The sequence below is a fragment of the Ranitomeya variabilis genome, chromosome 5 (genome assembly GCF_051348905.1).
Source record: "Ranitomeya variabilis isolate aRanVar5 chromosome 5, aRanVar5.hap1, whole genome shotgun sequence".
Lineage (NCBI taxonomy): Eukaryota > Metazoa > Chordata > Amphibia > Anura > Dendrobatidae > Ranitomeya > Ranitomeya variabilis.
Genome location: NC_135236.1, coordinates 70208624 through 70233041, shown reverse-complemented (window position 1 = coordinate 70233041; position 24418 = coordinate 70208624). Strand labels below are relative to the sequence as shown.

Here is a 24418-nt window from a genome sequence, read left to right as displayed (position 1 = left end):
AGAATGGCCACTACACAGTGTATGGCGCTGTACTTTTCCACGGGACCTGCTGACAGGTGATGGCGGTGGTGTTGGGTGTCGGACAGCAAAGTGCATAGTCCGCTCCAATGGCAGGTGATAAGGCGCTATCATTTCTGCATTTTACTAGTGGGCACACAGTCCAAGACTTCCAAAGGCAACCTCCTCCTAAAATAGCTACAAGTAAATATCCTGAATATCGTGGTATTAAATAGAATAAAACTCTGATCTGTTTGTCAAAATGAGTCACATACAAGGAACGAGCCGCCTTGTAAGAAGTTATACAGGTAGCGGACGTCATCCCCGAATTTCACTGCTTGTCTAATAGCACAAAGTATCCGGACTGGAATTCCTCAAGGACGTCCTCATGTCACAGAGCAGGGATGGGCTGACAAGACGTATGCAGACACATACAACTCTCTGTACGCAGGTAACATTGTATCCAGATCTTCTCAGGTATGTCAGATGCTGGGAAAGCTGGGTGACAATCTACATGTCGTGTAATGCCGTGATACGAGAACATGGGGTCTTCTAATAAATAATGAGCGATACTTGTCAATCAGGAATGTAGAAAACATGGAAGACAATCAATATGGAGAACATTTTAGCTCCTGTAAGGAATGTCACCCAGCTTTCCAAGTTATTATGTCAGCAAATCTGCCTTATTACTGCACATCCTCTACTTAAGTATGTCCGGATATATGGACAGATCCGCTATTCATGAGTCTGGAAGAGAAGGAGGACAACCAAAATATGGAAACAGTTCCCACAAAGGTTGCCCAGTGTTTAGAATCATAAATCTACAGGCAGATTCGCTAGTTAGGAAACTGAAAGATGGGGACAACCAATATGGCCTCCATTATAGTTCCAATAAGCGTTGGCCTCCATCTTTATCAGTCTCTAGTATATATACCTAATTATCAATATTTATATGTTCCAGCTATATATTGTCGGCTATATTAAAAGATGTAACATTAATGCTACTGGGACAAATGGGAGAAACCATTATGGCTCCCACAAGGATTGTCACCCAGCTTTAACAGTGTCACCCAGCTTTCAAAGTGTCACCCAGCTTTCACAGTGTCACATAGCTTTCAGTGTCACCCAGCATTCACAGTATCATCCAGCTTTCACAGGGTCACCTAGCTTTCATTGTGTCAACTAGCTTTCCTTGTGTCACCCAGCTTTCACAGTCAGTGTCACCCAGCTTTCACAGTGTGACCCAGCTTTCACATTGTCACCCAGCTTTCACAGTGTTACCCAGTGTTCACAGTATCATCCAGCTTTTACAGGGTCAACCAGCTTTCAGTATCATCCAGCTTTCACAGTGTCACCTAGCTTTCACAGTATCACCCAGCCTTCACAGTCTGATTCAGCTTTCACAGTGTCGCCCAGCTTTCAGTGTCACCCAGCTTTCACAGTATGGATCCAGCTTTCACAGGGTCACCCAGCTTTCACATTCTGATCCAGCTTTCACAGTGTCATCCAGCTTTCACAGTGTCATCCAGCTTTCACAGTGTCATCCAGCTTTCACAGTGTCACCCAGCTTTCACAGTGTCACCCAGCCTTCACAGTCTGATTCCGCTTTCATAATGTCACCCAACCTTCATGGTATCATCCAGCTTTCAGTGTCGCCCAGCCTTTACAGTGTCAACTAGCTTTCACAGTGTCACCCAGCTTTCCCAGTTTCTCGCATAATAAATCTCCCGAATTGTGAATTTATACATCCTCTACTTCTTTATTGGTGGATGTACAGGCAGATTTACCATTCAGGTGAATTGTAAAGATGGAGGACAACCAATATGATTATCAATACCGTTCCAGTAAGGTTTGTCACCCATCTTTCCCAAGCTTTTAGAATAATAAGTCTGCCTTATTATGAATACTTACATCATCTACTGATATATTATTGGATATATGGACAGTTTGAACATTCAGGGGCTGGCTATAGATAAGAGACAACCAATATGGCATTATAGCTCACACAAGGATTGTCACACAGCTTTCCCAGTATCTGCTTACTATGAATTATTCCATGAGTTTTCTCTTACTTCTATATTTGTGGCTATAAGGACAGGTTTGCTATTCATCAGACTGGGAAAGCTGAGCGGAAACAGAAATTACTGGCATATTTGTGATATGAGAGAAATGTACTATGTCACTTGTTTCTTCATTGTACGTCATTTTACATCACCACCTCTGTACTTGTAGCTTTTATAACGGCCGGCATCTTTCCGTCCCATTGTCCTCTGTCCCACCCCGGGCCCAGGAATGTTTCCGTAAGGTTCAGTTGACGTGTCATGTTTTCACTGTCATCCCCCTTAGTGATGAAACCGATGAATAATTCATGTTTACACGCCTATGGCAACAGCACTTCTGTCAATTTCACGCCAGCATCATGAGATGAGTTTCTAACCGGCTATTTCTCAGTAATAAGCACATAAATATGTCACACAGAGAGGCTGCACGTGGTATCATGGGGTCATGCGAGACCTATATACATCTGCCCCTGGTACTAGGCATTGCCCACGGGCCTTCGTGCAAGAATATATATATATATATATATATATATATATATATATATATATATATATATATATGCCCATTGCCCTCTCTGGGTCAAATTCTCTCATAGTAATTCTCAGCCATTAAATTCATTAGATCCATGAAAAGATCCAGAGGCCCCCCATTAGATGAAAGTTGGCCGAACCCACCGATTTCTGCGGGACTGGCCAACCATCTAAAGTGTATGGCACCCCATGACTCTTCCACAACAGATGCTGTCACGGAAGGGGAGTATTGGACATGTTGGAATTTTGATGTCAGATACTTTTGTCTTTTGGGGAGATAAGCCACTGCCAGAGTATATCTGGCAGCGGCTTTCTCCTCTCTCACCAATGAAAAACACATGACCGCTCAGCTGAGCCGAGCACCCAGCATCGAACAAGTTGCAATTTTGACATCAGACACTTATTGTCAGAGGAGATACGGTAAGTCACTGCCAGAGCATATCTGGCAGCAGCTTTTTCCTCTCTCCCCAATGGAAAACACAACCGCTCAGCCGAATCGAGCATCCAGCGTCAGACATGTTGGAATTTTGACGTCTCAAATTTTTGTTTTTAGGGGATATAAGTCACTGTCAGAGTATATCTGGCAGCGGCTTTTTCCTCTCTCCCCAATGGAAAACACATATCACTCAGCCGTATCGAGCATCCAGCATCGGACATATTGGAATTTTGACGTCAGATACTTTTGTTTTCAGTTGAGATAAGTCACTGCCAGAGTATATATGGCAGAGGCTTTTTCCTCTGTCCCCAATGGAAAGCACCCATGTATATGGGGAATTCAGAAGCAGAAGATCTCTGCCCTTTTTGCATCAAGAAGTTGTGTAAAGGTCTTGCACTACATTTATTGTTTTAGACATTTTTTGTGCCAGAATTAGGCCCAAATTTTGATATAAATTATCACCGAGTAAAACAACCAAAAGGTGACGTATGGTTAGACAAAAAATGTGTAAAGATTCCCGAAATTTGTCATCCAGTGTGAGCTGCTGTTCTACATTTTAGCCATTTTAAAACGGTCTGGTCTGAGTTTACACTGATGAAATATTAGCCCGGATTAGTAAATCTGCCCCATTGTTCTTGTAAGGCAGCTGGACGGGTCACACATGTGCTGTATCCGCCCCTGAGCACTAATGTCAGGAATGTCATTACAGAAAAGCCCTTAGAGGGGGAATGTCAGCCCAAACTGATAGTAGTAACGAAGCCCACAGACTTCTAGGGGATATAGTCTATACAGATCGCACCTTTAGTGATATAATAGCTGCAGAAACTGAAGTTTAATCAAATATGATAATTAGGGTCTTGTGCACCCTGGGTGTGGCCAAAGCACCAGTACATCGTTCTAAGCCCCGCCTCCCTTACTGGTGATTGACAGCACTGGCTTGCATATAGTGTGCACTGCGAGCAGAGAAAGCTCAGGAAAGCCAGCGCTGTTAGTCATCAGTGAGGCGGGTAATACCAGCATTATGCCAGAAGATCTGGAGGACCTGCATATGGCTCAAGGACTGGAGAATATCAGTTTTCATCATTAATGTGATATACAATGGGTCAGATTGATTCACGTGTGGCAGCTTTCAAAGTTTGGGGCATATTTATCAAACAGCTGAAATGGGGGCAAAGAAGACCCTATACATTGACGATATGACCATCATTTTCTTCTGGAGCATCTTGGAGATCTTAGAGGAAAGGACACAATCTATAGTTTTGTTATCGCTCCCACAAATTAAGAAATAAATTAACCATTGAACATTATCGATCCCCTTGTAAACAGGGTGTCATCCTTTCCAGCCTGAGTCTAGGAGGAGCGCACTTTATGCATTGAAATCACTGTACACATAAGAGTCCAGTAGGCGGTCCTACTGGCAGCGATCAATGAATAGGACCGCCCATCGGACTCATAAGCATAAAATCACTAGAGATTTCAAGTTTTATGGAAACCTTTCCCAGAAAAATATATATTAATGCAATCAGATCCTCCTGCTTTATAGGAACACAATAGACAAGGGGAACGACAATTTCCAGATTTCAATGTATTCCTACATTTCCAAGAGGAATAAAAGGGGAGTGGCAGAGTGTTATGAAAATAGGCTTCAGATTTGTTTTTTTGGGGGAATATTAGCAGACAAGTCTTTCACAGCCACATCAGTCCCATAGCAGTATCAGGTATGGTGCCACGTAACGGAATCAGTAGAAGAGGAGGTGGCCTGTCATCCCCGGGTGCCCACCCTGCCCCATGGTGGGGAGGTATCCAACAATAATGATGTGGAATTCTCCATCATTCCATGTTGATAACTAATAAAGACAAAGTATTTCCGCGCTCTTTTGTAAAAAGACTATTAAAATCATCCAAATATTCTAGATGTAAAAGAAGAAAATGTCAGCACATAAAAGGAGCACAATCGGTCTATGATGGACGTGGCTTATAATTACATTCTGGCTGCCATGGTTTCCTTTGTTTGTTTGCACAGGTAGGAATGAGAGGTAGAGGAATTCTAAAAACACAGAGGCCGTCCCTTACTTTACGGAGAGGTAACTCTCTTTCAGAATCCGCCTTGAAATCATAAAGGGCAATTCCTGAGAGCTGCGGTGTGTCCAGTGGTTCCGGCTCACCGGGGGTTAGAACCTGGAGGGGCAAAGAAATAATGAGTAATATATTAGGACGATCGAACAAGATTGGTCGGATAAGACTGTTGCATTATGTGTTTAACTAAAGTCATAATTAATATAAAATAATTAGCTCACGATCGAAGAAGATCTGTATGAATTAATCAGGCATCACAAGTTGATCAGATGACATGATCGCAAGGAGTTAATCAGGCTATACTAGTTGATCAGAAGACATGATCGTAAGGAGTTAATCAAGCATCACAAGTTGATTAGAAGACATGATTGTGAGTAGTAAATCAGGCATCAGTAGTTGATCAGAAGATACGATCATGACGAGTTAATCAGGCATCAGATGTTCATCAGAGCACATGATCATAAGGAGTTAATCAGGCATCACAAGTTGATCAGAGGATATGACTAAGTAGTAAATCAGGCATCAGTAGTTGATCAAAAGACAAGATCGTAAGGCGTTAATCAGGCATCACTAGTTGATCAGAAGACATGATTGTAAGCAGTAAATCAGGCATCAGTAGTTCATCAGAAGACACGATCATGAGGAGATAATCAGGCATCACAAGTTGATCAGAAGACAAGATTGTAACGACTAAATCAGGCATCACAAGTTGATCAGAAGACAAGATCGTAACGCACTAATCAGGCATCACAAGTTGATCAGAAGACAAGATCGTAAAGCGTTAATCAGGCATCACAAGTTGATCAGAAAACATGATTGTAAGGAGTAAATCAGGCATCACAAGTTGATCAGAAAACATGATTGTAAGGAGTAAATCAGGCATCACAAGTTGATCAGAAGACATGATCATGAGGAGTTAATCAGGCATCACAAGTTGATCAGAAGACAAGATTGTAACAAGTAAATCAGGCATCACAAGTTGATCAGAAGACAAGATCGTAACGCACTAATCAGGCATCACAAGTTGATCAGAAAACATGATTGTAAGGAGTAAATCAGGCATCACAAGTTGATCAGAAGACACGATCATGAGGAGTTAATCAGGCATCACAAGTTGATCAGAAGACATGGCTATAAGGAGTTGATCAGACACCACGAGTTGATACTGAGACGATCATGAGCTGCTCACAGTATGTGATGAGCGCCGGCTGAGTAGTGATTATGTGCTGACGAGAGGACGTGATGGTAATGAACAGATCAGTCATTATTATTTGGAAATGGGTAATAGACATTATGAGTTGATAAGTAAAGGGAACCCGTCACATTGTACAACCTGTCTGATCTGAGAGAGGAAGCTGAGCAGAATGATGCATAGGTTTATAGGTACTTTATTCATTGAAATCATTGTATACAGTTATTGAGTCCAGTGGGCGGTCCTACTAGTGACTGACAGATAACAGACAATGCATAGGACCGCCCACTGGACTCATAAGCACACAGTCACCAGGGATTTCAATTATTAAAATCCAAGTTTTATGGAAACTTTTCCCACATAAATGTCCATCAGTCTGATCAGCTCCTCCTGCTCTATAACATCCTGTCTGCAGATCTCACCATTTCCAACATGACAGGTTCCTCTGAAGATTGCAGGATCATCATCAGTTGGCTAGTTATTGGCGGTTGGTCACATGACGCTTTTGTATTAAATTCTGATGATTATTTACATTAGTTCAGTTATTGTCAGTTATTCTCATTGACTAATAGAAGGTGATCATTCATTATCAGTCGGTCACAATGATTAGAATTAATTATTGATTATGACTTAGTAATAGGGACCATCATCTTAATTATGGGTAATAATTAACCATTGGGTCAGACATGATCAGTTGATTGTGGCAATGATCATTATAAGTTGATCAGACATAATCTGTTGATCCCAGATAACAGTCATTATAGTTGATCAGTGACAAAGCATCGGTGTTGGGAGATGATCGTTATGATTTATTCAGTGATTATTAGTTGGGATCACATCACTATAACTGGATCACTAAAGAAATGATCGCAGGCAAATAATCAGCAGGCACATTGTACAGGCAGTTGTTATTTTCTGCATGACATCGATATTAGCAATGTACATACACATGTAGGTAAGTACTGACCCTAACGTAGCTCTCCGGGAAAATGCCTCTCCTTCCATCTTGTTCTCCCAGCAGCCAGTGCTCATCTATTTTCTTCAGGATATTGACCGTGGTCCCACGCTGCAAGGAAATCTCTCTACGGAATAAATGAATAGAATATAATCTGTATTTTGCCACATTTCATAGGCTTGGAAGATAATAATCCAGAGTGGAGCTTGATATTCACTCTATTTTACTTCCTTAAAGGGATTGTCCACTTTTAAGAAGACCCATTCATCTTAGGTCACCTTCTCTGGAAAGTTGATCTGGGTCTAGGTAGACTCCAAAACTGAAACCCCACTAGTTCTAGGATAAGGGTTTGGGCTGTTTTAATTATGCAAATAGCCTCTTCAGTAGGAGGACTTTATTTCTGGTGCCACCGATTGGATGTAGCAATCGTAAAAGTCAATATCTACCCTTTATCGAACCTTGCCACATGAGTTAGGAGAAGAAGCCAAACCACAAACTCCATTTGCAGACACGTGTTTTGGGGTGTTGCCCCTCTTCAGTGCAAAGCGGGAGATCTGATTTGTCTAGGTGACAGGTTTCTGACTGTAGGTCTAAGGAGGAACTTTTGCATTATTGAATTTTAGGTTTGCTACATCCAATAAGTGGCACCACAGATAGTCTCTTCAGAAGAAAGAGGACGTTATTTGGATATTAAAATTCCCAGAGGAGCATTGCGCGGCCTATAAGTCTCCTTACACTGGCGTGGCCCTCTCCGCAAGGAGAAACGTTCACCCTTAGACCATTATTTGTTTTAGTAATTTAGCTGTACAGGATAGGTGATATATGTACGATCGCTGAGGCCACCATTGCTGGGATATAAACCGATCACTACTCCGGAGGTCAGAAACTCAAACTGAATGGAGGAGTGGTCACACAGGCATATTACCACTCCATTTAAAGTCTATGGGACTAACTGAGATAACCAAGCCGTGTGCCCACCTACAGTATCTCCATCAACCCCACTGATAGTGGATGGAATTGTGAAGGCTGCAGACCATCACTGACCACTGATGGGCTGCAGCGCTCACCTGGCATAAACAATGTCACAGGTTTGCTATGGGCAGTTGAGCAAAGTCCATACAGGGAGGCAAACACACAGAGCATGCAAAAGGGGATGCCCAGTAATAGTCAGCCCCCTAAAATGTAGGAAAATGTCTCCAGCTTTTCTCTGTATAAATATGTAGATGAGAAGTTCTCCAAAAGAGGACCCCCTCTGTACCAACCCAGTACCGACACACATTAGGTGCCTGATTAAGAAAAAGTCGTGATTACCAAACATTAAAAGAAAAGTATATAAAGTGACCTGCAAAGGTATAAAAGCCTGACATAACATGTTCATAGTTACCATCTGTACATTTCACAAGAGAATAGTTTTGCGAAAACAAATAAATAGAAATAAATTCATACTCACTCACTTTTCTGACTCGGCCACAAAGTCAAACTTTACCACAGCTTTCGAAATTGGGGATAGATCCTGAAAGTATAAAGGAGAAAACATATTGGTGAACTAGAAAACCAGTGCGTGATTAGGGATGATTCTGCAGCCTGTGCGAGACTTTCCACAGTGGGGATGATTCTGCAGCCTGTGTGTGACTTTCTACAGTGGGGATGATTTTGCAGCCTGTGTGTGACTTTCCACAGTGGGGATGATTCTGCAGTCTGTGCATGACTTTCCACAGTGGGGATGATTCTGCAGCCTGTGTGTGACTTTCCACAGTGGGGATGATTCTGCAGCCTGTGTGTGGCTTTCCACAGTGGGGATGATTCTGCAGCCTGTGCGCTGGTTTCCACAGTGGGGATGATTCTGCAGCCTGTGTGTGGCTTTCCGCAGTGGTGATGATTCTGCAGCCTGTGCATGGCTTTCCACAGTGGGGATGATTCTGCAGCCTGTGCATGACTTTCCACAGTGGGGATGATTCTGCAGCCTGTGCGTGACTTTCCACAGTGGGGATGATTCTGCAGCCTGTGTGTGACTTTCCACAGTGGGGATGATTCTGCAGCCTGTGCGTGACTTTCCACAGTGGGGATGATTCTGCAGCCTGTGTGTGACTTTCCACAGTGGGGATGATTCTGCAGCCTGTGTGTGACTTTCCACAGTGGGGATGATTCTGCAGCCTGTGTGTGACTTTCCACAGTGGGGATGATTTTGCAGCCTGTGCGTGACTTTCCACAGTGGGGATGATTCTGCAGTCTGTGCGTGACTTTCCACAGTGGGGATGATTCTGCAGCCTGTGTGTGGCTTTCCACAGTGGGATGATTTTGCAGCCTGTGTGTGACTTTCCACAGTGGGGATGATTCTGCAGTCTGTGCGTGACTTTCCACAGTGGGGATGATTCTGCAGCCTGTGCGAGACTTTCCACAGTGGGGATGATTCTGCAGCCTGTGTGTGACTTTCCACAGTGGGGATGATTCTGCGGCCTGTGTGTGACTTTCTACAGTGGAGATGATTCTGCAGCCTGTGCGTGACTTTCCACAGTGGGGATGATTCTGCAGCGTGTGCGAGACTTTCCACAGTGGGGATGATTCTGCAGCCTGTGCGTGACTTTCCACAGTGGAGATGATTCTGCAGCCTGTGCGTGACTTTCCACAGTGGGGATGATTCTGCAGCCTGTGTGTGACTTTCTACAGTGGGGATGATTCTGCAGCCTGTGCGTGACTTTCCCTTACAGATCTGTGGAATTGCTTCATTCACCTTTACAATTAAAAGCCCAATTCATCAAGCAACGTTCACCAAATTTTTGGAGCAAAACTGCCTGAAATGTCAAAATTGTTTTGCCCAAATCGATGTTGAGTTAAAATTTTGCGTCTTTCTGCATTTTTACGCCAAGAGTTCAGACAGGTTGAGATATCAGCACGCCCACCCGACAAATGGTGTAAAGTACAAGTGCCCACTGCCCCCTGGTGGCGCTCGGCAGGTACGCATCTTAAGGAGTCGCCTCATCTTACTCTGGCACTTCTCTCATTAAGCTTGGCTACGACACCCCAGCCTGAGGCTATGTGCACACGTTGCGGATTTTGCTGCGGATCCGCAGGTGTAAAACCGCAGGTGGAATACGCACAAAATCCGCAAAAAAAACACGGTAAATCCGTGGTAATTCCGCAGAGTAATCCGCAGCGTGTACACGTGGCCTTAGGAATCAAGGACTAAAGGTTTTGTTATTGTCGCAATGCAAGTAAAAAGAAAAAAGTGACTTCAGAATCTGAGGTCGTCATTAAAAATGTCTTAACGATATTGCAGTGAGTTCTATGCCAATAACGCCAATGGCAAACTTGTCTCTACTTATTCACGCATTCCGGCTTTGTACATTATTTTTATTTTTATTTATTTTTTGCCTTTTTTTGGCTACAATTTAAAATAATCATGATAAAAAAACTTGGTAAAACACTGATACCTACTAACACGTCTGGAGCACTCACCTGCGGCTCCTCAGTAGTCCGTCTACTAGATTTGTTTGCTTTTGGCTCAGGACTGCCACCTGCTGGACACAAGGTGTGATTACTATAAAACCATGCAAACGTGTCTCTTCAACTCTAGAGCCACTTACTGGAAGCAGTGATCCTAAAAGTCAATATTTACTCTTTAACCCCTTAACCCCCGGAGCTTTTTCGGTTTTGCGTTTTCGCTTTTCACTCCCCTCCTTCCCAGAGCCATAACTTTTTTATTTTTCCGTCACTATGGCCATGTGAGGGCTTATTTTTTGCAGGACGAGTTGCACTTTTGAACGATATCATTGGTTTTACCATGATGTGTAACAGAAAACAGGAAAAAAATTCCAAGTGCGGTGAAATTGTTTATTGTTTGGCTTTTTTGCTAGGTTCGCTAAATGCTAAAACTAACCTGCCATTATGATTCTCCAGGTCATTACGAGTTCATAGACACCAAACATGTCTAGGTTCTCTTTTATCTAACTGGTGAAAAAAAATTGCAAAGTTTGCTAAAAAAAAAAAAAAAAATTGCATCATTTTCCGATACCCGTAGCGTCTCCATTTTTCGTGATCTGGGGTCAGGTGAGGGCTTATTTTTTGTGTGACGAGCTGACGTTTTTATGTTACCATTTTGGTGCAGATATGTTTTTTTGATCGCCCGTTATTGCATTTAAATGCAATGTCACAGCAACCAAAAAACATAATTTTGGCGTTTTAATTTTTTTTTCTCGCTACGCTGTTTAGCGATCAGGTTAATGTTTTCTTTTATTGATAGATCGGGCGATTCTGAACTCGGCGATACCAAATACATGTAGGTTTGATTTTATTTTTATTGTATTATTTTGAATGGGGCGAAAGAAGGGTGATTTGAACTTTTATATTTTTTTAATTTTTTTCATATTTTTAAACACATTTTTTTTTGTACTTTTGCCATGCTTCAATAGCCTCCATGGGAGATTAGAAGCTGCAACAACTTGATTGGCTCTGCTACATAGGAGCGAAGCTCAGATCGCTCCTATGTAGCTGAATTGCAGGCTTGCCATGAGCGCCGACCACAGGGTGGCATAACAGCAATTCGGCATCAACAGCCATAGAGGTCTCAAGGAGACCTCTGGTTGTCATGCCAACACACCGGTGACCCGCGATCATGTGACGTAGGTCACCGATGTGCACATTTCCGGCCCGATGGCCGGAAGCGCTTGTTAAATGCCGCTGTCAGAGTTTGATCGCGATTCCACCCGCGGCTATTGCAGATACATGTCAGCTGTTCAAAACAGCTGACATGTCCCGACTTTGAGGTGGGCTCACCGCCGGAGCCCATATCAAAGCGGGGGATACTGCCATCGGCGTAATAGTACGTCTGATGGCAGTAAGGGGTTAACGAGCCTTGCACTATGGCTGGGGTCACACTTGCGAGTTTAATGTGAGAAACTCACGCGAGTCTCTCACATCAATACCCGGCACTGCCACCGGCGCTCGGGACTGGAGCGTGCGGTTGCATAGAAATACATGCAGCCGCACGCTCCGGTCCCAAGTGCCAGGTATTGATGCGAGAGACTCGCGCATTGAACTCGCAAGTGTGACCCCGGTCTATGACTTAGGATAAAAGCCAAATCGATATCCCAATTTGCAGACACAGTGTTTCGGCGTATTGTCCCTCATCAGTGCAAAGTATGAGATCTGATTTATCTAGGTGAGAGGCTCCGGACTGGGATCTAAGGGGTAAGGTTTCTCCTTGAGGTGAGTGATATGCCAGGCCTGGCATGTCAAAGTGAGGAGACTTATAGATATTGACTTTTAGGATTGCTACTTCCAATAGGTGGCACTAGCGTTCTAGTCCTCTTCCTCTTTGAAGAGGCAATTTGCATATTAATTTCTCAGAGCAGCATGCTAGGTGTCTAAGTCTCCTTAGGCTACTTTCACACTAGCGTCGGACGACGCACGACGAATTGTGTTGTTGCGACGTACCGACGCTAGCAGTGAATGCACCGCACAATGGGGGCAGCGGATGCTGTTTTTCAACGCATCCGCTGCCCCATTGTGAGGTGCGGGGAGGCGGGGGCGGAGTTCTGGCCGCGCATGCGCGGTCGGAAAAGATGGGAACGACGCACCAAAAAACGTTACAAGCAACGTTTTTTGGTGGCGACGGTCCCACGCAACACGACGCAACCGTCGCACGACGTTGCGACATGTGGCAATGCGTCGCTAATGCAAGTCAATGGAGAAAAAACGCATCCTGCAAGCACTTTTGCAGGATGCGTTTTTTCTCCAAAACGACGCATAGCGACGTGCAGTGCACGACGCTAGTGTGAAAGTAGCCTTACACTGACATGCGAGGCCTGGCTTGTCTCTCTCCACAAGAAGAAACGTTACCCCTTAGATCCTCCTGTGATGCTACCGCTAACATAGCACTCAATTTTATGTCCACAGATTCATATTAAAAGGGTATTCCATTGTTTAAGACATTGGTGAGAGATCCAGCATCAGACCTCCACCGATCAAAACTTTATAGCATACGCTGGCTTGTTATCCTAACCATTTCTCATTTTCATGCCATCTTTTATCTGTGACTTGTAATAGTCATCGTGGGATCTGACGGTAGCGCATGTTATGGGGATCAATATCCTCACTGACCGCTGCAAAAATTACAAGATTATTAAACCGCATCAATCTTCTGTGTTAGGGCTTGTTTCCACTTGCGAGAAATACGTCCGTATCTCGCATGTGGAAACCAAGCTGTGGCGCAGGCACTTTGGAGCGGAGCTGTGCAGCTCCATGTGTTCCTATGCGGCTGCACGCTCCGCTCCCAAGTGCCGGCGCCAGAGCTTGGTTTCCACATGCGAGACACGGACGTATTTCTCGCAAGTGGAAACAAGCCCTTAGTGGATCATCCAAAATCCTGCACAATTTTTGAGGCAATTTTTGAGAATGTTAAAACACGATATTATCACCTTTCACTCCATACTATACTAGATGATATATGCTATTGCTGATTTATTGTATCTGCATTTTCTTAAAGGGAGTGTCCAGAACTATAACAAAATTGCAGCTTTCTTCTAAAAAAAACCAAACAGCAATACCATGCTTAGCCTACAGACAGGTGTGGCGCTGTTTCTGGACGAAAGCAGCCACTTTTCTCTAACACAGGAGATACTGTTAAACTATTCTGAACATTAAACCAGATAAAGGGATTGTCTACTGGAATTAGTGTAATTTCCCAAGATTTAGCTAAAATGTAACAGCTGCATATATAGTCCCATTCCTCACGTAGCCACTAGGGGCATCAGAATTAATGCTAATTTATTATTCAGAACAATAGGGGAATATATCAATTCATTTTCATTTAGCTGCCCAAAGCAATGGATGCAAAAATCCAGAACTTTAAAATATAACTTTATTTTATTTTTTTTAAGTAGCAATAAAGAGATTGTCTGGCCTTAGGGTACAAGTCTGCAGTCACTCTATGTGATTGCAGGCTTGTGAATCCTCACAGTGTGCATTGTGCGCACTGTGAGGATTCTCCGGTGTCGTTTTGCATATGTCCGGCCCCATTTTGACGCTTCCATTGAGTGAGGCCACGTCCACCTAGTCAGCACGTGGCTGCATCTGTGCAAATTGCATACTTGCAGTCACGCACCCGGAAAATCCTCACAACCCGCACTGTGCACGCTATGAGGATTCACAAGTCTGCAGTCAGAGACTCTGCAACTCCTTTAATCTGTAGTTACACTTTCTTGCTACGGAATGCCACCTCAAAATCCTATACGACCCCCTATACATTAAAGTTGGGCAATTTTACCTCCCCGAATTACTGGAAGCAAGCGGCTGCAGGGAGAATATAACTTCACTTTCTCTCTGTAGCCGCAATTCCAATTAGAAATCCACATATATTTCATCTGGTATTTACCTGTAGGTTACTTCTATGGTTGAGGGTGGATACCATTTTGTTTTTTTTTTGCTTTCAAGGTTCCCTTTAAGCTTGCCTATACAAAATGTGTTGTGTATAATTGAAGGGTGGAGGTGGACGGCATTTCGCCCGCACACTATGGTGGTCACTATATCTGGCCATTTTCTCACATTGCACTGTGGATCTGTTACATTCCTGTTATAATAAAGCGCATTCATTGTGTAAATCCTGGATTGAAAAGATAAATATTGTTTTACCCACAGATTCTTTACCCATTTTCCCGTCTCACCTGCTCGGTGTGAATATCGCCGTAATATTACTTCCTGCAATGAGACACAAAGACTGAGTGAGATCAGAGTGAAGACATTATTGTATGGAGAGATTTATACATTCCAGACAAGGGCACACAAAGGAGAGGGGGAACTGTGCAAGAATTATGTGTCGCCAATATGGTGGCAGTGTGCCTTACCGCTACCACTATGGGTACATATACGGAAGATCATTGCAGTACTATTAAAATGGATTGTCGTATAACGACTGTGATTTCCAAATACCCCAGTGGAAGTTATAGAGGGGAGTCCTTGGTCAGAGACTCCACTTTATTCATCAAGTGGACTGTCATGTGCTATAATATAACATTTCCCTGGCAACGGGAGATCTGATTATATAACGCCCTCTGATCTGTAATCTATTAAAAGGGATTGTCCACTACTCTAATAACCTCTTCTCAATCCATAGGTTTGCCCGAATTAACATAATAACACTTATACTCACCTCCGGTGCCGACTGCTTTCCAGTGGTGTCGTTTCAGCTCTCCCGGTGATAGCGTGACAGTGTTATGTCACGCAATCACTGTGGCCAATCAGCGGCCGCTTCACTCTCCCCTCCTTCGGACAAATCACTTACATCCAGAGGAAGTGAGCGGCTGCTGCTTCTGTCTTACTTCCTCCGCATGTCAATTACATCCGGTGAAGGGGAGAGTGAAGATTGTCAGCAGGGATTGTGTGACACAACAGTGTCATGTTAGCCCCGGGAGAGCCAGTGCTGACACTGCTGCAACGGCATCGGAGGCGAGTAGGAGTGTTACTATGTTATTAGGGAGAAACATGGATTCAGAAGGGGTTGTCCGAGTAGTGGCCATGTAATCGCTCTTGGGCAATGAGTTGGAAGGGAGACAGTGATCAGAAGTTATAACACATGCTGTCATTGTCAGGCGTGGGATATATCAGGCAGCAACTAAATAGTCACTTCTTGAAATCGATGTATTGGAATAGGAAAAAAATGGGTAACCGGAAATATTTGAGCAACTGTAGCGCCCCCACTGCCGCAGGGCCGAGGGGTACCCGGTACCGGGCCTCTGAGTCTCTGCTCTGGGGATGTCACGGTGGCTAGACCCGGTCCGTGACCCTGCTGAGGGGCGCACAATGATAGATGCGATGGTAATGTTGCGGTGCAGTGTAGGTCGTAGTAAATAACGAGGACACCAGGTTGCAGTCTCTTTACCTCTTTACTGAAGGTTTTAGAGTCCTCAGTCCAGAGTGCTGTCAACAGGGCTGTCAGAGACCGGCCGGTCCAAAGGCACATCAGGAGTTCCCTTTTCAGGTGGGAATCAGTGTCTACCTTCTAGCGCTGGGTGTTGTAGTTCTTCCCTGCTGAGCTCCCGGGATAGTCCTCACAACTGATTCTGCCTGTCTCTGATGTTCGTTCTCTCCGTCCCCCAGGTGATATGGTAGGACGCACCCGTATGACGGGGTAGGCCTGGAGTTCTTCCGGGACCCTAGAGTCGCCCCTCTCCCACAGCTGCCTCCGTTGTCTGCTTAGGTGATTTGTGTGAGACAGCCAACCTATAATTGGCTGTCCGGCCGTGGTTTGCAGTAGTACTTAGAGTCTCTTACTTGCTCGGCGTTCCGGCCACCGACTGTTTGCGCCTCAGAAGGATGTTGCCTCGGTCTAACAGCACGACTCCTTCTGGTCCTAATTCCTCTTTACTGTATTCCCGTTGTTCACTGGTTAGTTCTGCTCTTAGGAGTCTGCCAGGATCCCATCCCTGACAGGTCCTCTCTCTAGCTCTTCCCAGTTACTTCTCTCTCTGTCTTCCTGTCCAACCCCCAGTTTTACCAGAGTGTGAGGAGTGGCCTACTAGATAGAACCACCCCCCCTGGTGGCCGGAGTGTGAAGTGTAGTGTGAGTGTTACCTGGTCAGAGAAACTCCTTTAGTGCAATCAGACGTAACATCACTCCCCTTAGTGGCAGAGCGACATTACTGCAACGACCAGGACTCTGGGACGCTGCACTCCCCCCCGGTTAAATCCAGTACTCCCGGACTGGGAAAACAAGAACAATAATACATGTTAACAGAAAAACACACAAAATTTTGAAATAGCATAAACAAGTAAACATAACAGTGCTTCCCTTTATGGGAGGTGAGGACTCTTGAACGTTGCGAAAGTTAGGTCATGCACAGTTTATGACTCTCAGTTCAGTGGTTGAAACAGCGGAGACCCCGGGTAAACAAAGGGGTCCCACCTTTGGAAAGTTTTTGAGCAATTCACCGTCCATTACTCTATTGTCCATTTTACAACCTGTAACAAAAGATATGTACACAAACATGTTCAACTAGATAGCAGCCCTTATCAATACCTCCAAGTTTTGTAGCGGAGGGGAGTTTGATTTTGAGTGCTGCGTGTGAACCTTCGCAGCGCAGGGGTTGCTATTGGCCTAACAGGGCCCACTATGCTTGCTACCGCTGGTGTAGTGCACTGTCTTCTAGCTACACTTCTAGTGAGTCTGGGTAGCACTGGCAGGCTGGAGTTCTCAGAGCTGCTGCTATCAACAGTGGGTACAGCAGATTCACCGCCAGCAGAGGGAGGATTTGCCGGTTCAACGGTTGGCATGGCATCTTCAGGTAAGGCTTGTTGAGGTTGCGGGGCCGGATTATCTGGTACCACCATTGTTTCTGGTGGGTCCGGCTGTGGAAACATTAGAACAGGTACCACGATGGCCTGATTTATCTGAGTCCAGGACTGGGGAAAGTCACCAAGGACGGTATGGATCATCTTCTCCTTTTCCACCGGCGGGGAGATTCCTGGGGCCGTGTCCCTCTCTCTCAACTTGTCGGGGCAGACCTTAAGGTGATCCCTGGATACCGCTGTCGAGGTCTCCCCTCTGTCCTTGCTGATGAGACAGACCTTCGTGTTGTCAAAATCGGATGGCAGGATGGTATACGGTTCCGCTTCCCACTGGTCATCGAGCTTGTGTAGTCTCCTCTTTCGTTTAAGTACTTGCTCACCAGGTGACAGGGGAATCGCAGGAGCGTGCTGGTTGTAGTCCCTTTCTTGTTTTTGCCTAGCCTGGGCGAGACTTCTTTCCACGCACTCCTGTACTTTGCGGTACCTTCGCTGCCTTTCTGCATCCCAATCTGCATCCGGTGAGGTATCTTCGGGGACTAGGACCCCCATGTCCAGATCAACGGGTAACTGGCTAGGCCTTCCCCTCATTAGGTACGCTAGAGTACAGTTGGTGGAATTTACTGGGATGTGATTGTAGATATCCACCAAATCAGGCAACTTCGTCGGCCACAGGTTCCGTTCCTCTAAGGGCAAGGTCTTCAAAAAGTCGATCACCACCTGGTTCATCTTTTCGCACATCCCATTGGTTTGAGGATGGTACGGCGTGGTTCGGATCTTCTTACACCCGTACAGTTGGCAGAACTCTTGGAACACTTCTGCTTCGAATGCTGGTCCCTGATCGGTCAGTACCTTCTCCGGGTAGCCATGGGGCCTACAAAAGTACTGCTGGAAGGCCTTGGCGGCAGTCCTGGCCGTTAGATCCTTGACAGGTACAACCACCAAAAATCTGGAGTAGTGATCTACGATGGTAAGAGCGTAGATATAGCCTGACCGGCTAGGTGTCAACTTCACATGATCCAGCGTGACCAGTTCGAGCGGCCGTTTGGTGATGATAGGCTGCAGGGGAGCCCGTTGGCTGCCACGGTCCTTCCTGCATAGGCTACATGGACCGCACTCCCGGCACCACTTCTCAATGGCTCTCTTCATGCCAATCCAATAGAACCTCCCTCGGAGTAGCCTCTCTAGCTTCCTCCATCCGAAGTGTCCGGCTCCATCGTGGTAGGCTCCCAGAACCATGGGCGCATCTCGCCTTTGCACCACTATCTGCCACACCAATTCATGAGTACGTGGGTCGATGCTCCTCCTGCACAGCTTGCCATCATGGATAAACAGTTTGCTTCTCCCCTTCCACAGCTGTTGGGTTTCCTGTGGATCATCTGGGCCGGGATGCAACCCTGCCTGCGTCAAGAGCTCTTTCACCCGACGGACCGCGGGGTCACCATCCTGGGTCTCCGCCCACCCTTGATGGGGCAGGGGATTCAGCGTGGCATCCGGTTGGTTCCTGTGCCTGTTCTTCACATGATGAGAGTTCTGAGTGGCTTTGGGGCGATGGAACGCAGGCAGCTCCACCTCTTCAAGTGCCTCCGGGTCTTCTCCCGTTTCTGGCAAATTGGGCATTCGGGACAAGGCATCGGCATTGGCATTCTTGTGTCCTGCCCGGTACTTGATGGTGAAATCGTAGTTGGACAGCCGGGCCATCCACCGCTGTTCCAAGGCCCCGAGTTTGGCAGTATCCAGATGCGTTAGCGGATTGTTATCCGTGAAGACGGTGAATTTCGCGGAGGCCAGGTAGTGTTTGAACCTCTCTGTCACTGCCCAGACGATGGCAAGGAATTCCAGCTTAAAGGAACTGTAGTTGTCAGGGTTCCTTTCCGTGGGACGGAGTTTCCTGCTGGCGTAAGCGATCACCCTTTCTTTGCCTTTCTGGACCTGGGACAGCACGGCTCCTAATCGCACATTGCTGGCATCTGTGTACAGCACAAACGGTTGGTCGTATTCGGGGTAAGCCAGTACCTCTTCTCCCGTCAGTGCCGACTTCAAACAAGTGAAGGATCCCTCCAGCTCCTCGTTCCAATCAAAGGGGGTGTTCTTCCCCTTGGTCTTCTTTGGTTGGCCTACCAACAGGTTTTGCAAGGGTGCGGCCTTCTTGGTGAAGTCCTTAATGAACCTCCGGTAATAGCCTACCAGCCCGAGGAACTGCCGGACTTCGTGGAGGTCACTGGGCTTTGGCCAGTTCTTGATCACCGTGACCTTGTCGGGGTCTGGGGCCACTCCTTCAGCGCTCACCACATGGCCCAGGTATTGCACTTTAGGTTTCAGCAGATGACACTTGGACGGTTTCACCTTTAAGCCAAAGTTGGACAGGGCTTCAAACACCTCGGCCAGGTGCTTCAGATGGTCTTCGTAGGTCTTAGAGAAGACAATGACATCATCCAAATACAGCAGCACGGTTTCGAAGTTCATGTGCCCCAGGCAGCACTCCATCATCCTCTGGAACGTCCCGGGAGCATTGCACAATCCAAATGGCATGTAATTGAATTCGCAGAGACCCATTGGCGTCGTGAAGGCCGTCTTCTCTTTGTCCGCCTCCGCTACAGGAACCTGCCAGTACCCACTGGTGAGATCTAAGGTAGAGAAGTAGTTAGCAGATTTTAAAGCAGCCAGAGACTCCTCTATCCTGGGCAGTGGGTATGCGTCCTTATGTGTAATGCGATTCAACTGCCTGTAATCAACACACATCCTCATCGTACCATCTTTCTTTTTAACAAGGACTAACGGAGCTGCCCAGGGGCTACAGCTGTCTCTCACCACCCCAGCCTCCTTCATTTCCCGCAACATGTCCTTGGCACACTGGTAATGAGCTGGGGGTACAGGGCGATATCTCTCTTTTATGGGTCGGTGATCTCCCGTGGGGATATGATGTTGGATCCCTTTCACCTGCCCAAAATCTAAGGGGTGTTTGCTGAATACCTGCTCGTACTCGTGTACCACCCTGTAGGCCCCCTGTTTTTGATGGGATGGGGTAGAGTCAGTGCCCACATGCAATTCCCGACACCAGTCTTTCGAGTGCTCTGCAGAACCGTTGTCCTCCGCCACGTTTGATGGGACCAAGGGTTCAGGTGTCTGTATCACACTATTATTAACAGTGAATAATTTGGCGAGCGTGGCATACTTGGTGAGATGAACCTCTTCCTCCCCACAATTGAGGACACGTACGGGCACTCTCCCCTGGCGAACGTCGACCACCCCCCGGGCTGTCAGAATAGTAGGCCTATTGTCTGAATATACGGATTCTACCAAGGCCTGGTAGTCCTTTCCCCTGAGGCCTATGGCTGCCCGACACCATATTAACATTTCACTCCTGGGGGGTATCGCGATGGGGTTTGAATCACTCACAGTGACACGACCAATCTCACCACCAGTCAGCTCTACCTGCTGTCTCTGCATCAGAGCTCTGATTTCCTTCTGCAGGGCACGTTGCTCACTGTGGCCAGCGGTTTCTGCCACCTGTTGCAACAAAACAATAACTTCTGCAAGACAATTTTCTATAACATTAGTACCAAGAGTCATCATGGGATTACATTCTCGACGATCAATATCAACAATCACAATCCCTTGGGCTTTCAATTCCACCCGCCCCACCTTGATGGTGACCTCCTTATACCCCACTTGTGGCAACGGCTGACCATTACTGGCTATTATGGTGAAATCATCGTCAGGGCCACGAGTAATATCAGTGTCCTCCCAATACCGTTTATAAAGCACGTAAGGTATAGTCGTCACCTGAGAACCGGTGTCCAGCAAAGCGTTCAAGGGGATTCCATCGACCACTACAGGGAGAACTGGTCGTCCTCCAATATACTTGGTTCTCCAATGCTGCGGGCCTGACCGTCCTACTCCTGGGGGTTGGCCCTTTGCCCCAGGGGTTGCTCGTTTAAAGGACAGTACCTTGCAAGGTGGCCCACCTGGTGACAGCGGCGGCAGATGGGTCGTCCGTCCTGATGGAAGCGATCGCTGTCCCGGCCTCTGGTCGGTGGGGTCCTCTTCTGTCGCGTCCAGGGGACATCTTCTGGTCTGGAGGCTAGCTGGATCTTTTCCTTGGGGGCCTCCTGTAGGGACTGCACCGTCCGGGCTAGGGCAGCAACGCTCTTGGTCAGCTCCTGCATCTGAAGACGGAGCCCTGCAGGGGAGTCGTCCTCGAAGCTCTGGGCGTCGGCCTCCGCGGCAACTGGGGTATCCGATGCCACCTCCTGGTGGCATGTGAGAGCGGGGCGCCTGGGTGGTATTGCGCGGCTGGGCTGTCACTCCTGCAATGGCTGGATAGCTTTATCTTTGAATTGCGCAAAAGTCAAGTCTGGATTTTGCATGGCTAGGAAGTGCAATTGGCCCCGCTGGTGACTGCACAGGAGCCCCTCAATGAACCGCTCCTTCAGGAGTTTATCCTCATCCTGCATGCTGCCGGGGTCACTCTGCTTAATAGCCCACATCGCCTCCTGGAGATTAAGGGCATAGTCCCGTAAGCTATCCTGCGGTCTCTGTTTGCATCCATAGAAAGTCAGTTTAATTTCTGTAGCAGTGCGAGTATCGAAAGTGGCTTTAAGCTTTGCAAAAATCTGCTGTGCAGTTCCCTTATCCTCGGCGGGCCAGGACTTCAATTCTCTCAGAGCCGCCCCAAAGAGTTGGCCGGTTATCATATGAACCTTCTGAGGCTCTGTCAGGGGATAGAACTCGAGCAGGCTGCAGAGCCCTTCCTTAAAGTCAGCGAATGTATGCGACTCCCCAGAGTATCGTGGGAGCCAGGCCGCTCCGGGCAGGTACGGCATAGAGAAGGGCATTATGGCTTTTGTGTTAGCGGCAGTGTCCGAGTGGCTGAGGGGAACAGCGGGTTCTGCGGCAACCGGTGGTGGTATTAGGGCCGCGGCTTCGCCCGCTGCGGGGACCGGAGCTGCCCCTGCGTCCGCGGCTGCGGCCGCCACCTCCTCTCCTCCCGACTCGGACATGGCTGTCCCTTCCTCCCACTAACCTGCTGGAGGTCGGAGTTCCTCTTCCGGGATTGGCGCCTTACCGCGCTTTCCGTTCCGCGCTTCTTTTGGCCGGTTCCGCCCACGAAGCTAAGGCTCCTCCCTCCGTGCGCGGCAATGGCGAATTTTGGCGGTAAATGGCAATACACAGTCCAAGCACAATAAATCACAGTTCCAAGGCACACATGACCTGATTCTTCAGGCTTAAGTAGATCCTGTTCGTGACGCCAAGTTGTAGCACCCCCACTGCCGCAGGGCCGAGGGGTACCCGGTACCGGGCCTCTGAGTCTCTGCTCTGGGGTTGTCACGGTGGCTAGACCCGGTCCGTGACCCTGCTGAGGGGCGCACAATGATAGATGCGATGGTAATGTTGCGGTGCAGTGTAGGTCGTAGTAAATAACGAGGACACCAGGTTGCAGTCTCTTTACCTCTTTACTGAAGGTTTTAGAGTCCTCAGTCCAGAGTGCTGTCAACAGGGCTGTCAGAGACCGGCCGGTCCAAAGGCACATCAGGAGTTCCCTTTTCAGGTGGGAATCAGTGTCTACCTTCTAGCGCTGGGTGTTGTAGTTCTTCCCTGCTGAGCTCCCGGGATAGTCCTCACAACTGATTCTGCCTGTCTCTGATGTTCGTTCTCTCCGTCCCCCAGGTGATATGGTAGGACGCACCCGTATGACGGGGTAGGCCTGGAGTTCTTCCGGGACCCTAGAGTCGCCCCTCTCCCACAGCTGCCTCCGTTGTCTGCTTAGGTGATTTGTGTGAGACAGCCAACCTATAATTGGCTGTCCGGCCGTGGTTTGCAGTAATACTTAGAGTCTCTTACTTGCTCGGCGTTCCGGCCACCGACTGTTTGCGCCTCAGAAGGATGTTGCCTCGGTCTAACAGCACGACTCCTTCTGGTCCTAATGCCTCTTTACTGTATTCCCGTTGTTCACTGGATAGTTCTGCTCTTAGGAGTCTGCCAGGATCCCATCCCTGACAGGTCCTCTCACTAGCTCTTCCCAGTTACTTCTCCCTGTCTTCCTGTCCAACCCCCAGTTTTACCAGAGTGTGAGGAGTGGCCTACTAGATAGAACCACCCCCCCTGGTGGCCGGAGTGTGAAGTGTAGTGTGAGTGTTACCTGGTCAGAGAAACTCCTTTAGTGCAATCAGACGTAACATCACTCCCCTTAGTGGCAGAGCGACATTACTGCAACGACCAGGACTCTGGGACGCTGCACAACTATAACTAGGGCCAGTTGTGGCGGGTAGACTACGTCAGGTCCCTTCATGCAGTGGCTTGTTCTGACCAAAAGGACAATCTGCGATCCAGCGACAGGGTACTGGGAGCCCAAGGCGAAGGCTCATTTTTGTTTGCACACGGTAATCAAAGCCTAGTGTGGAGCTACTGTAGTACTGGCTATGCCAGCAAGATGTCACTACACACAGAACATCGTGGTGTGCTGTGTATGGAGCCGTAGTCACAGACCGGACAGGGAGCCCATGGTGATCCCTGTCCACCACCAAAAGCTCCTACAATGGGCCACATGAGCATCAGAGCTGGACCATTGTGGGAAGGAGGAAGGGGCCTAGTCACTGGTGGATAGAGACAGAAAAGTGCCCCTCTGAAAGAACAATATATGGGTCCTTTGCAGCCCAAAAGCTCCTAAAATGCAGAATTGCATCTGGTTTGGAGGTGGAAGGGCTCCCTTACCTCTTGGGCCCCCCATGCGGCTGCACAGGTTGCACCAATCATATGTCTTCCCCTGGGCCTGGCCCTAGGAATCATTCACCAGGATTCAGTATGGGAGGAAGACGAGCCAGCGGAGGCAAAGTGATATGGCAGCCCTCCGATGGGAAACCCTGGCATCTAGCATTTACAAGAATGGCAAT

At 47.2% G+C, this 24418-nt stretch overlaps 1 protein-coding gene across 8 annotated transcripts in view; it reads right to left on the bottom strand.

The window, feature by feature from the left end:
- Window positions 1-24418, bottom strand: part of SORBS3 (sorbin and SH3 domain containing 3) — a 66770-nt gene that overhangs the window by 5633 nt on the left and 36719 nt on the right. For 5 of the 8 annotated variants that reach the window (XM_077262161.1, XM_077262167.1, XM_077262165.1 and 2 more), the window contains exons 8-12: window positions 14909-14942; window positions 10704-10765; window positions 8702-8760; window positions 7260-7374; window positions 5098-5202 (exon numbers count right to left, since the gene is read on the bottom strand). In XM_077262161.1, coding sequence (XP_077118276.1) covers window positions 5098-5202; window positions 7260-7374; window positions 8702-8760; window positions 10704-10765; window positions 14909-14942 — 375 coding nt within the window. The remainder of the gene's footprint in view (window positions 1-5097; window positions 5203-7259; window positions 7375-8701; window positions 8761-10703; window positions 10766-14908; window positions 14943-24418) is intronic. The other 3 variants (XM_077262168.1, XM_077262163.1, XM_077262164.1) reach the window with 1 other exon arrangement.